The sequence below is a fragment of the Micropterus salmoides genome, unplaced genomic scaffold (genome assembly GCF_014851395.1).
Source record: "Micropterus salmoides isolate LMB-PRFRI ecotype aquatic unplaced genomic scaffold, ASM1485139v1 Ms_hic_scaffold_2, whole genome shotgun sequence".
Lineage (NCBI taxonomy): Eukaryota > Metazoa > Chordata > Actinopteri > Centrarchiformes > Centrarchidae > Micropterus > Micropterus salmoides.
The window spans coordinates 5,348,049-5,361,003 of NW_024041150.1; the positions used below are offsets into that span (position 1 = coordinate 5,348,049).

A 12,955-nucleotide genomic window follows, 5' to 3' on the forward strand; every position below is an offset into this window, starting at 1 on the left:
CGCCTGTCTGGCTCTGACCTCCAGGCCGCCGCGGCTCTTTTTAAAACCCTCCTCATAAATAAAGTGATGAAAAAATTCCTCCGTGTCTGGATTCCAGCCGCTCCGCAGGAGGAGAGACTCCCGAAGCCCTCTAACACGAAGTCTGAATATTCTGGCTTGAAATAAACATTTCAGCGGCTTCAACTCAGAAATCATTTGAACTGTTCGTCCTGAGTTTGCTGATGGTTTCTGATCCCGTTAAGGACCTCTGGCTGCCTTCACCACCCGCCGTCACAGCTGGTTAAAATCCACTCTGCGTGTGTGTGTGTGTGAGTGTTTCATGTTTTTATCCCTCGCTGGGGACTTTGACCTGAGTGCACACTAACCCATGTCAGACCTTGTTGAGGTCCCCACAGGTAGAGACGCCTTGTTGGGGTTAAGGCTCGGTTTTAGGGTTCAGGTTACAGTCTGGTCAGGGTTTGGCATGTGGTTGTGATTGTAAGGGGCGAGGAAATGCATTATGTCAAAGAGATGTCCCCACGAGCACAGAGGCAGTGGTGGACCAAGTTTTCAGATTCTTTACTTAAGTTAAAGTATTAAAAATAAGTACTCACTGTAGTAAAATGTCCCCCGTGACTGTTATTATTATTAATATATCACGAGATGATTATTATTCATGCATTAATGAAAAGCAGGATGTTTCTGCTGTAGATAATTAATGCGCTGATTATTTTCTCCATGAATCGATTGATTGATTTATAAAAATGGGAGAAATGCTGAGCCCAGAGTGACACCGTCGTGCTTTATTTTGTCCAGCCAACAGTCCAAACCCTCAGCGTTTACAAACATTTAATGATTTAAATAATTTAAAGGAAAAGCAGCAAAGTTTCACATTTGTGAAGCATAAACTGTTTTTACATGAATAATTAAATGAGCAAATAGTTGCCAACTAATTTTCTGTCAATGAACTAATAGCTTCAGCTGCACTTATATATAAATTATGTATAAATTTATAACTAAACATCATATTTTAAAAACTCCGTGTGTTTTGTAAAGTAACTGAAGCTTGGATAAATGTAGTGAAGTAAAAAGAACAACATCTCCCTCTGAGTTGGAGTAGAAGTAGAAGAAAATACTCAAGTAAAATACAAGTACCTCAAATTTGTACTTATTTACAATACTTGAGTAAATGTACTTGCTGTCCACCTGGAGAGGGGATCAAACGTGTGTGTGTGTATTTGTTTGATCTCTTCACATCGGTGTTGGTCCATAATAATCCTGAAACTGATACAGGACCAGTTGTACTGGACCGACCCAGAACCTCAAAATGAATAAACTGATCTGAGGTCAGAACAACAGCTCCTGAAGTTCAGTCACATCAGGAGGTCAGATAGTTGTTAGAAGTAGTTTTTCAGATCAGAGAGACTCTCTGAGACAGACAGACAGACGTTAACCACTTTCTCCTTCTGGCGCTCTTTCTCTGAACATCACTCTCGCTTTAACACACTCCATCTCTCTCACACACACTCGCCTTCGTCACGCAGGAGCCCAGATGGTTTCCTGCAGCAGATGGAGAACGTGACGGACGCAGTTTGACACGCGAACGCATGCAAATTCACTTCCTCTCTCTCTTACACACACCTCTGCTCGTCCTCGGGTCACCAAACTTGGCTCTGATTGGCCCGGCCGTGGTCTCAGGTCGGCGCCGGCCGTGCTGACAGGTGATTGGCCGGTAGCTGTGCTGATGCACGTCATAGTGAGCCTTTTAGTGGAGTCAGAGACTGCTTTGAGTCCTGCTTGTAGTCTGAGGATTTTAAAGCATTTGGTCGACTGCTCATCTGGCGGAGCGGTGGGCGGCGTTTTTTGGACAGTCGAATCAGGTTTATTTCAAAGGGACAGTCTTTATTTCCTGCTCTTTGTCTGCAGAGATTTTGGGATCAGATCTTGGCAGGTAGAAGCGATTTACTGCTAAAGGAAGAGACTGGAAGTCTTTTTTTATTTTGGTAGGTCAGGGGCTAGAGTAACAATATTTAAGTTTTTATGGAAAGGTTGTAAAGTTCTGTATATCTGAAGTTTTGATCCTTTCTCCTCCCATATTTCCTCAGTTTTGTTGACTGATATCCTCCCTCTGTCTCTCAGGTTCTGTGGCATCTCGATATCTTCCGACGTAGTTTCCGTCAGCTGACGACTCACAAGTGTATGGAGGACTCGTGCATTTTCTGCGCCCTGAAGGTGAGAATCAGTCCGTCTGTCTGAAAGCTGATCCCAGACCAGCTTCTTGTTTCTAACCTCGCTGTCCTGCCTGCATCCTCTCGTTCTGCAGAGCATCTTCGCTCAGTTTCAGTACAGCAGTGAGAAAGTTCTACCGTCCGACGCTCTCCGCAGCGCGCGCCAAAACCTTCCAGGACGAGCAGAGGTTTCAGCTCGGCATCATGGACGACGCAGCAGAGTGCTTTGTAAGTTACATGGTGTTTAAAGGACGGGTTTCGTGTTTTTGTGTTGTCAGCGCAGTTTGCTGACTCTCACTTCGGTGTTTCTGCAGGAAAACATCCTGATGAGGATTCACTTCCACATCGCAGACGAGACCAAAGAAGATATCTGCACAGCCAGACACTGCATCCCCCACCAGAAGTTTGCCATGACGCTCTTCGAACAGGTGAGACGAGACGTGGACAGGCGGTCTGAGCATGAGCGGTACGAGAAGAGTCACAGTCACCAGCTGAGTCTTCTCGGCTGGAACGAATGACAAAGAAACATCTGTCACCTTGAAAACTATTAATTAATTTAGATTAAAGGATTAAACCGTGGGTACACAGATTTAAAAAAACGCATACAAAAATTTCTCTTTGTTTGTTAAAACTGTCACTATATCCTGCCAGTACTACGTTAGACAGTAAAAATCAGGTTCCTCTGTATCGATGAGTGGCAAAGAGGCACGATGCGGCCTGCAGTCGCGGAGTCAAGCGGCCGCATTTGCTTTTTTCCGGCTGATTGTTTTAAATTAGCGGTAAGCTCACGCACTCTACGGGAGGTAGAATGTGTCTGACTTTATGCCGTTATATCGGGTTTTTTTAGGAGTGGGGGAAAATATCGATACAGCATAGTATCGCGATATTTTGAGCGGCAATACTGTATCGATACATCAAGTATTGATCTTTTATTATGTGAGAATTATACTTTTTTGGTGCAATAATAGCTTTTTTCAGTTGACTAAAAAAAGAGTTTTCCTTCGGGGACACAGTTTGAAGTTGTAAAAAAGGGAATACATTGCAATCTCTTTAAAATCCCAATAATATTTGTCAAGATTATCAAGATAATATCGTATCGTGGGGCCTCTGGTGATTCCCACCCCTCGTGTTTTTATACCTGCAGTTGCTTGCAACTCGTGTTTGACTATCAAGTCGGCGAAAGGCAGCCGCAGTCATCTCGAACGCACCCGTTGTCTCTGAAGCCCGGGGCGCTTCGTCCTGGGCCATGATGCATCATAGGCCAGCGTGTTGTTTTTGCTACCAACTGCTGCTTTAAGTGTTGAAAAGATGTGATGTTCACCCTGTGTGTGTTTGTGTGTGTCAGTGTGTGTGTGCAGCAGCTGTGGAGCGTCCTCAGACCCTCTGCCGTTCATTCAGATGGTTCACTACATCTCCACCACCTCGCTGTGGTAAGTCACATCCACACACACAGGGGGGAGAAAAAAAACACTTGTGAGGTCAAACCGCTCTGAGTTTGTGTTAAACTCCAGTGTGATCAATGAGGGTCACTAGCCAGAGCTATGAAGGTCACACCTCCTCGTCTTCCTCAGCAACCAGGCAGTGAAGATGTTGGAGTCGAGGGAGAAAGCGACTCCTGGCATGTTTGGGGAGCTGCTGAGAAACGCCAGCATGGGAGACCTGCGCAGCTGTCCCGTAAGACCCCGTCGTAGCTGATCAACGGTTATTAATCAAACCAAACATTCGCCGGTTACAGTTTCTCAGGTGTTTCGTATCAATGTTGCTCCTCCTCCTCCTCAGAGTCAGTGTGGTCAGCAGCTCAGGATGGCTCGGGTCCTCCTCAACAGCCCGGAGATCATCACCATCGGTCTGGTTTGGGACTCGGATCACTCTGACCTTGCTGAGGACGTCATACACACCCTGGGAACCTGCCTGCGCCTGGGCGATGTAAGACGCCGCCAGAACAAACATCAGCAGTCTGCCGCTGCACTGAACTCTTCTTCTTCTCCTCTTCCTCTCTGCAGTTGTTTTACAGGGTCACGGAGGAGAAGGCTCGCCAGGCGGAGCTCTACCTGGTCGGCATGGTGTGTTACTACGGGAAACACTACTCCACCTTCTTCTTCCAGACAAAGATCAGACGATGGATGTACTTTGATGATGCACACGTCAAGGAGGTATACTCAAAGATAGGAGAGCAGCAACAAACACTGATCAGCTGAGACGTTTAGTCCTGGTAGCTTCTGGGTTTAAGATGCCAGCCATGAACTCCCTGGTTGAAGTCTCTCTGTTCTTGCTTCTGTACACCGTCAACTCCCTGAAACTTATAAAATGCCCCAAAAAAGAAAGATTAGAAACTCTTCTAAGCAATTACATCACAGAAACTGAGCCATCTTTCAGGAATGGAGGGTGTTGGTTGAGTCAAATAGAAATGTGAGAGCTGCTTTAGAGGAAATGTCTGGTGTCTACACAGACTGCAACAGCCTGAAACATAAAGAGCTGCTGTGGGTAAACCAGGGAACAAGATTAAGGCAGGTTCATTTATATTGCACCTTTCTAAAACAAGATATAGCAAAGAGCTTTACCTGAGACGGAAAGGCACCGAGACAAGCTCAAAAAGAAAATATTAAATGATTTAAAACAGTACAAAAACCAAACATCTCCCTAATAAAGGATAAATAATCCCCCGTCTGTCTGTTGTATTTCGATTATGTCAAGAGTCGCTCCTTCCAGTCGACTTGCAGACCAAAGGTAGTGCAGGGAAATACTAAATGTATTTCACAACTTCTTTTTAATTAACTCTGATGTCGTATCCAACCAGGCGAGATAAGGATATTCATCTTCCCTGTTATTGCACAACCTACAACCTAATGCCATAAACTACAGAGAACACCGGCCCCCCCTCCATCATAGCTTTACTGCTAAAGTTACTGCCTCCTGTTGGAGCTCACTACAGTTTCACATTCGGATATTGGGCAACAAGACCATGGACGGGACCGTATGAAATCTGTTTTAATTTTCAATTTATTTTATGAATATGGCGATAGGAGGCGCAGTACTCGTTAAAAGTGATGTTTGTCAAAATGCAGATTTAAATTAAATACGTACTGGCCTACACATCATATTCTACAGACGTAGGAAAACATCTTTGTTTGATAAAGATCCCTGCAAAAATCACACTAGAATTAATTTTAATGTTTTTCAGTAAAAATTAATCATTGCTTTAAAAAAATGATCATTCTTACTGGAGCCCGATCGATATGAGATGTTTAAGTCCGATACCGATTTCGATATTTGAGGATTTTAAAATACGATAGCCAACCTAGACCAAGATTATCCCAAACATTGGTTATGTTGAGACCATACCAAGATACCATGACATAATGTGTTAAAAATAAACTTGTATTGTTACTACTACTACTTGTACAAGTAAAATGTATAAAACTAAGTTGTAATATCGGATTTATTATAAATTATAGAGTACTACTACTAATGAACATTAAATAGTGTATGTCCAATACTACTACTAAAAATAATAATGATACCATATGTCATGTCTCATGTCATTGCTATCATAATAATGATAAACAGGGCTCTCCTACATAGGCTAATAATAATAATATTTGTCATGCAGTAGTTATTACCTTATAACCTTACCATATAATCTACTTTCTACATGTGGTTTATCACCGTCACTCTGGTAATTCTATCCAAAGCTGCACAAACAATTTCCTAACAACCTTCTGGCTCTGACACAGTGACTCAGAGGAAACGCTGCCCTTAAATTAATCTAATACTACATGACTGTCTAAAACCAGGACCTGCAACTGTATGTTAGATACTTGTTCAGCTCAGATTTGTTCACAAGTGTTTGATCATTTCTGACACGCCGACTGTAACTAGAGGCACTACAGTTTACTTGCTCTTTAATGTTCGGCCCCTCCACTGATAAACATGGCGTTAGCTTTGTGGCTAACTTAGCAACAGGCAGAGTTATCTGCTGCTGGCGATGTTGGAAAATATTTAGAAGTAATAAGTTAGGGGGAAATGAGAGCACCGGTCGCTAGAACTGCCAAACTGTTTCAGAAATAAATCTACAATCACGCCTGTCAGCAGCGGAGCCTCCAACGCTACCGTAACATTAAACACGCTGTGAGCCTGGAGAGGGCATGAACAACGGAGGGTTCGGTCTCCGAAGAGAAGTGATGAGAGCTGTTTTTATTAATATGTAAGTCATGTAATTGTCATGACAAAAGACCAACTCGCCGGAACACTGAGCTACCAGGGGCTCCTCACCGTAGCTCGCTTTGAGCTCCCTGCGGTCAGCTGATGCTTCGTTCTGTGGTGCTGCAGTGCTGTTAACAGAGGAGCTGCAGCGCGAATTATATCCCAATTGCAATATCAGCCACAATAATCACAAGTAGATATTTTCTTCAAAATCGCTCAACCCTAGTTTTTTTTGTTTCTTTTCAAGCCCCCTTCTACAAGCACTGTCCCTGCTTGTTTGTCTTCTGGGAACTCACAGGTGTAGAAGCACGTGTATGTGATGGGGGGGGAACTAACCTAAAAGAGGCAGTTTCAGGACAGGAAATGATGTTGTAGTCGTTCCTGTCCATCCTTAACACCTCTCTCCCTCTCCGCTTCCTCTTTCCTGTGTCCTCCCTCCTTCACCTCCTCTCTCCTCTTGTCTTTTAACTGTTTTCCTCTGTCTGTTTCTGTTATTGCTGCACTCTAATAACACTGGTGCAGTGAGATATCACTCTCCCTCGCTCTGTCTCTCGCTCTGTCTCTCTCTGCTGGTTGTGAAAACACGGATATCCCTCTATTGTTAATGACCCAGCTGGACAGAACCAAGGGTGTGGTCACAGCACACACCACAGCCGACACTTTTGCCCACGCTGCAGACTTTCATTCTATATCTTTCTTTCTCTTGCACAAACACACTAACACACACACACACACACGGTTGACGGACAGGTCGGCGTTTTGGATCTCGGGGTGTCCTGTTAGATCTGAGCTGGAGGTGAACGTGGACTTCTGGAAATTGGAGGAAAGGTTGGAATAACAAGCGGGAGGATTTCTGCTGCACAAACGTACAAAAGCAGGAAGGCAACTTTTTTTTTTTTTTTTTTTTTCTCAACCCCCGACAGCCTGATGAGAACGGCTGCTTCAGCCTCGGACATTTCAGCTGCTGGGCGGCGTTTTCGAGGCGAGGGGGACGCCGTCACTGCGGCTGGAGTTTAATTACTGTGGCTGGTAAATTCCAGGATTTCAGCGGATGGTTTAATGTGGAAAAGTTATTTTTAAAAATGAGAATATCTGCTCTTTTTAAACATGTGGCGTAAAAGGGGCTGGTTTACATAGTGTGAGTTGAAGTTGGATTGCATCTTAGGGAATCCTGACCAGTGTTTAATTCACTCATGGACTTTTTATTTAATCAAATTAGGTTTCAACATTTGTAATTAAAAGATAAAAATGCCTAAAACTGAAGGATTCAGTTGAGCTCTGAAATCCCCGTGTGTCGTTTAGTGACGGTCAATGTTGACAACCTTTAGCATCAACCTGGAAAAGAGTCGGGCAGCAGAAGATACGGAGTGTTAAATAGCTGAACGTTTACCCCTTATTGTTCAGCATATACTGGAGCTCCTGACGCACGCCTATGAAGCTGATCGCTTTCAGTTATTGATCTGATGTGAATGAAAGTTGAACTGGGAGATTTTCCTAAAAACCTACAACTGCTGTTAGATCCCTTCTCTAGAGAAGAGTCACCGCTCTGTTCATCTTGTTGAACTACAAAAGGACCCAGTGGAATCGCAGTCATGAACGTATGTTACAGAGAGTTAGTTAGGTTTGTTGAAGAGCAGCAGTTCTTACATTTTGTTTACCAGAGAGCGGACATTCGGCAGGTGAATCAATGGGAGCGCAGTGTGAAAACCCTGCTGTCTCAGTTTAACCAGCACGCCGGCACGCTTCCCCCTTCGGCATCTCCGGTTGATCCCATACAGAGCGGATCCTCCTCCAACTAATAACTCCGGTAAAGTTCCAGTTTCAATAAAGAGTGGTGGAATACTGTGAGCCGTTGAAGGTCCAATGTTTAAGAGCTCTTCTCTGGTAAATATTACCAGAGAGGGACAACAGAGTTTATAAACAAAAACACAAAAAGCAGCCTGCGGCGCCATCTTGGTAAGCATATATTGCACCTTTCAACAAGATCGAGCAAAGGGTTTTACATAAGACAGAAAGGCATTGAGGCGTTATAAAAGAACCACAAAAAGAGAAAGAAAATATTAAATGAAACAGAACATCTCTCTAATAAAGGCAGGAATCTCTGTCTGTCTGTGTGTTTGTAATTGATTATGTCGAGAGTCGCTCCTTCCAATCTATTTCACACGTGGAGGGTGTGTTGCTGTGGGTCCAAGGGAGTGCAGGGCCACGTTTGGACCAAGTTGGACACGCGATAAGTTCAGAATTAATAAATATACTAGAGAACAGAGCAAAGCGAAGCAGCTCAGGCGGGCGGAGCTTATGCCGCTCTGCAGCAGCGAGGGCTGCTAAAACTGCTGCTTGATCTTCACCACTCTGTTAATCTTGTTGAACTACAAAAGGACCCAGCGGAATCGCAGTCGTGAACAGAGAAGTTTGTCTGTCCTGTCACGACCTGAACATGTCAAACACACAGCACACGTTTCACTGAGGCCATTAAGGTTAATGTTATGTTCAGCTATTAGCCAGTGACGGCGACGATCAGCAATAAGCATTAATTAGCATCAGAGCAAGACTCAACTTACTTTTTGCATCGGTTGCAGTCGTGCACCGAAGCCCCTGTAGAACCGAAACGGTATATCTAACCTTTTGTCATATCCCGTACACATTGTTACGTAAATGACTGTAAACAGGAAAACCTTCAGGTAAATTTTGTTAGGAAAAACTAAAAAAATTACCAAAACTTAATTATTGTAAAACAACACTTGGTAGCGTCGTCAATAAAAAAATAAATGTTCAATATATCATCAATAAATATTTGTTTAATTTATTTGAATCAAGGGGCTGAAAAAAGATTTACTAATCACATTTGTTAATTTTTTATTTATTTATCATAATAGTTTTGACTGTTCTCTCTCAGATTTGTTAAGTGATCCACTCTTTGGCATCAAGTGTTTGTTCCATTCTGACCATACAGAAAGATTAACGACATAATTAACCATCTGGTTTCCTCAATTTTCAGTCAAGAGCAAAAATCAGGCTTTAAACTCGAAAGAAATAACGATTTAACATTTATCCAGATAATTATTGACAACATAGACTTCCGTGAGTGAGTTTTGGGGAATAATAATAATACACACACAGACAGAAAGAGACGTGGCCCACAAAAAATGTCCTGCGAAATGTTAGTTGCAACAGTGCGACCAAGAAAAAAAGTCGAAGTCTGGAGCCCTGCAAGTGTGAACTGGACCCAAAAGACTGTTAAACTGATGATTTAAATCAGAGCTGATCAAAGAATTCTGAAAAGTGATAAAAACATTTTAGACTTGTTTGCAGCTCTGGGCTGAAAGTTTCACAAATATAAAACGTGTATATATTTCTGTAGATGTCAGTCTGGAGTTTCGTAGCCTTGTCATCAGCTTTTGGAGTCATCGTCTCCTGTCTGTTTTTGTCCCCTGCAGATCGGTCCCAAGTGGAAGGACGTGGTCTCACGCTGCATCAAGGGCCACTACCAGCCGCTGCTACTGCTGTACGCCGACCCGCGGGGGACGCCGGTGTCGGTCCAGGACCTGCCCTCGCGCTTCGACCTCCACCACCTCAACAAGGCTTGTTACGACAGCGAAGATTCGGGTAACTACAACACAACTAGGAGTCGTAGTAGTAGCACAACAGCAAACATTCAGGTAACTAAACCGGAAACGGTAGTACTTGTAATAGTCGTAGTAGTAGTACTATGGCAGACAAGACTGAGGTAACTTAAGAGCAGCTAACAGTTAGAGAAGTAGTTGTCGTTGTAGCAGTAGTAGTAGCACTAATAGCAGCAGTGGTGTTTAGGTGATGTATATTTGTGTGTGCGTGTATATGAGCACATGTTCATCACCACTGACGTGCCTCGACTTGTTTACTAACCCCGCCCCACCACCTCCCCGGCCAGGCCGCGAGCAGTCCATCTCCAGCGACACTCGCACCGATTCGTCGACGGAGAGCTACTCATACCGACAGCCCTCCCACTCGCACCATGAGTCCCTGGCCAGTCACTACTCCTCTGACTCCCAGGGAACCGTCATCTGCACCGAGCGCCCAGACGGACCGCTGCACGCCTCGCTCTGCAGCCTGGATACCATAGGTGGGTAGCTGCATGGACCGCAGAAGTCATCTGGGCGGGATGTAGGAGTTGGGATTGATGGATACACCGGACAGCAAATCAGATAGACAGCTTAACTTTAGTATTACCGATTAATTCATCTGTTGATTGATCTATAAAATGTGTGGGATCTGTTTCCCTCAGTCCAAGGTTACGTCTTCAGATGTCTTGTGTTGTCCAACCAACAGTGAAAAACCCAGAGAGATTCATTTTAAATTATTTAACCCACTGAGCTCTGCAAATCAAATGGTCCACATGTGCCTACATTAGTATTTTTGCGTACTGTGATGTCATTTTTGTGTATTATCTTCAAAAGCTTCATATCCATAGAACCTGAAATTGGGTGGTAAATAAAAATAAAAAAAATCAGGCATGTTTTCTCATAAAACTTAAATAAACACACAACATAGTGATCCAAAAGATTTCAAATTTAGAAAGATGGGGAAAAAAAAAAAAAATTCTTAACAATCCACACAAATTATGTAAATTGTATGTGTCCCTATGGTTGTCTTCATGGCAGTTCCTGTTAACTACTACTGCAATATGTCATAGCTAGGCCTACTATGTTAAATATAACATAGCATAATGTAACATAACGGCATCACCACAAGCTTAGAACGTGATGACCTGAGTGACAGAAGTCTTATCTTTCTGCTGCAAAAATAATGAATGGTCTAGCTATTATGGTTTGTATTTTAAATCAATTTAAACAGCATAATGCGAACAACAAACTCCCGTGGCGAGTTCGAGGTGAGTTCAAGGTCCGTTTTCAAAGGTTTAAAAAAGAAAGGCAGCAAATCCTGGAACCAGATCACCATTATTGGTCAATCACCTATTGAAGTTGTTTATTTTTCTGTCGATCGTCTACACGATTCTTTTGAAGTTTACTGGAGCTTTTATTCCAACCACACAAAGCAGTAGAATATATTGAAAAGTATTATGTAGAAGATGTAAAGGCTCCGTCACAGTGCTGCTGGACTTTGGTAATAAAGCAGCATGGGGATGTATAATTACAAAGTTATACAACGTAATGTCTTTGTATGAAGACGACATGCTTCTTTATGTTTTAAAATTTTTACCATTCATAAATCATTTACCACTTTGTCAGGATACATAGTATAGTGCTGTCAACAAGGTGAGCAGTTAGCACATTTATTTACCACCTTAGAGCTGGAACAATTAGTTGTTTCATCGATTAGTCTATCAACAGAATATTTATACGCAAAAGAAATATTTTGGTTTTGGACAAACAAGCAATTTGAACACGTCATCTGAGGCATTTTCTTTATAACAGTTAACGATTATATCAGCAGATTAATCAATACTGCAAAAAAATCTTTAGAAGCATCATTGGGTTAGCAGATATAAATATCCAGGTAGACAAACCTGCGATATGTGAAACACTACCTTCATAGTATTTGATGTGAATGACCATCAGCATGTTGTTAACCAATCACAGCAGGGTCTGATCAGTCGCCTCTCTGATGACACACCGTTCACTTTAATTTACACCGTCTCTTATTATGAGAAGTAAACAAGAATTTGAACTGGTAAAGTAAAATCTAAACTTTAACCTGAAGAGGTTTGACCCATGTGACCCTGCTGTGCAGCCAATCACACTCTGCCATTTGTCTTCTGTCATTGTGTGTTGCGTGAATGTGGTGACCATGCTGTAAAACATCCGTTACCATGCTTCTTGTTGCTAAGGCCACGTGACGGACAGTGAGCAGCACCAGTCTCTGAGGAAGGGAGGCGGGGCCGGGGATAGGAGGCGGAGCTCTAGCCGGCACCGGCGATCTAAACCTGACCACGAAGCCTCATCGGCCGGTTACCACAGCGAGGGTAGGCGGGGTTTGTGCCAATCAGGGGCTGGGGAATTTGGCCAATCACAGGGCAGAGAGGAAACTATTGGGCAGATTAATTAAAAAATGTGACACGTTGAATAAAACTGGATTTTTATTCTGATTTTTAGAAAAGTTTTAAAAAGTTTGATAACAATATATTTTTATTTGTTAACATAACACAGGTAAAATGTTTAGATCAGAATAGTTTGACAGCTGAGGACCAAGCGGCATATTTTAAAGTTGAAAAATAAATCATCAGATGTGGTACCAAGTCCTAAATAAGTCATAATGTGCTCTTCTCCAAATTTAATACCATTTTTTATATTTTTAAGCGTTTAAAAATGAAACGTTTTTGAACAAAGTGTACAGATAAAAGGCAAAGGTGCAGTTTCACACAACAAATGTCATCTAATTAATTTCATTAATCAAATGAAGCGTTGATGCGCTGCACAGTTTATCACAATTTATATTTTGGCTCGGGGAGGGTATCGAGTCCAAGTGAAGTCACGAGTCATTAGTGTTAAAGTCAAAGTCCAGTTGGAAGTCCTTTTTTGATTTCGAGTGAAGTCGAGTCTAAAGTT

General features: G+C 42.7%; 1 protein-coding gene across 1 annotated transcript in view; it reads left to right on the plus strand.

Moving 5' to 3' along the window:
* LOC119913449 (inactive ubiquitin carboxyl-terminal hydrolase 54-like) overlaps positions 1-12,955 on the plus strand; it is a 34,619-nt gene that overhangs the window by 3,125 nt on the left and 18,539 nt on the right. Inside the window, 11 exon segments of the mRNA XM_038732879.1 lie at positions 2,119-2,211; positions 2,303-2,367; positions 2,369-2,435; positions 2,522-2,635; positions 3,555-3,637; positions 3,779-3,881; positions 3,987-4,133; positions 4,211-4,360; positions 9,848-10,016; positions 10,321-10,512; positions 12,238-12,372. Of these exon segments, the coding sequence (XP_038588807.1) occupies positions 2,119-2,211; positions 2,303-2,367; positions 2,369-2,435; positions 2,522-2,635; positions 3,555-3,637; positions 3,779-3,881; positions 3,987-4,133; positions 4,211-4,360; positions 9,848-10,016; positions 10,321-10,512; positions 12,238-12,372 (1,318 nt within the window).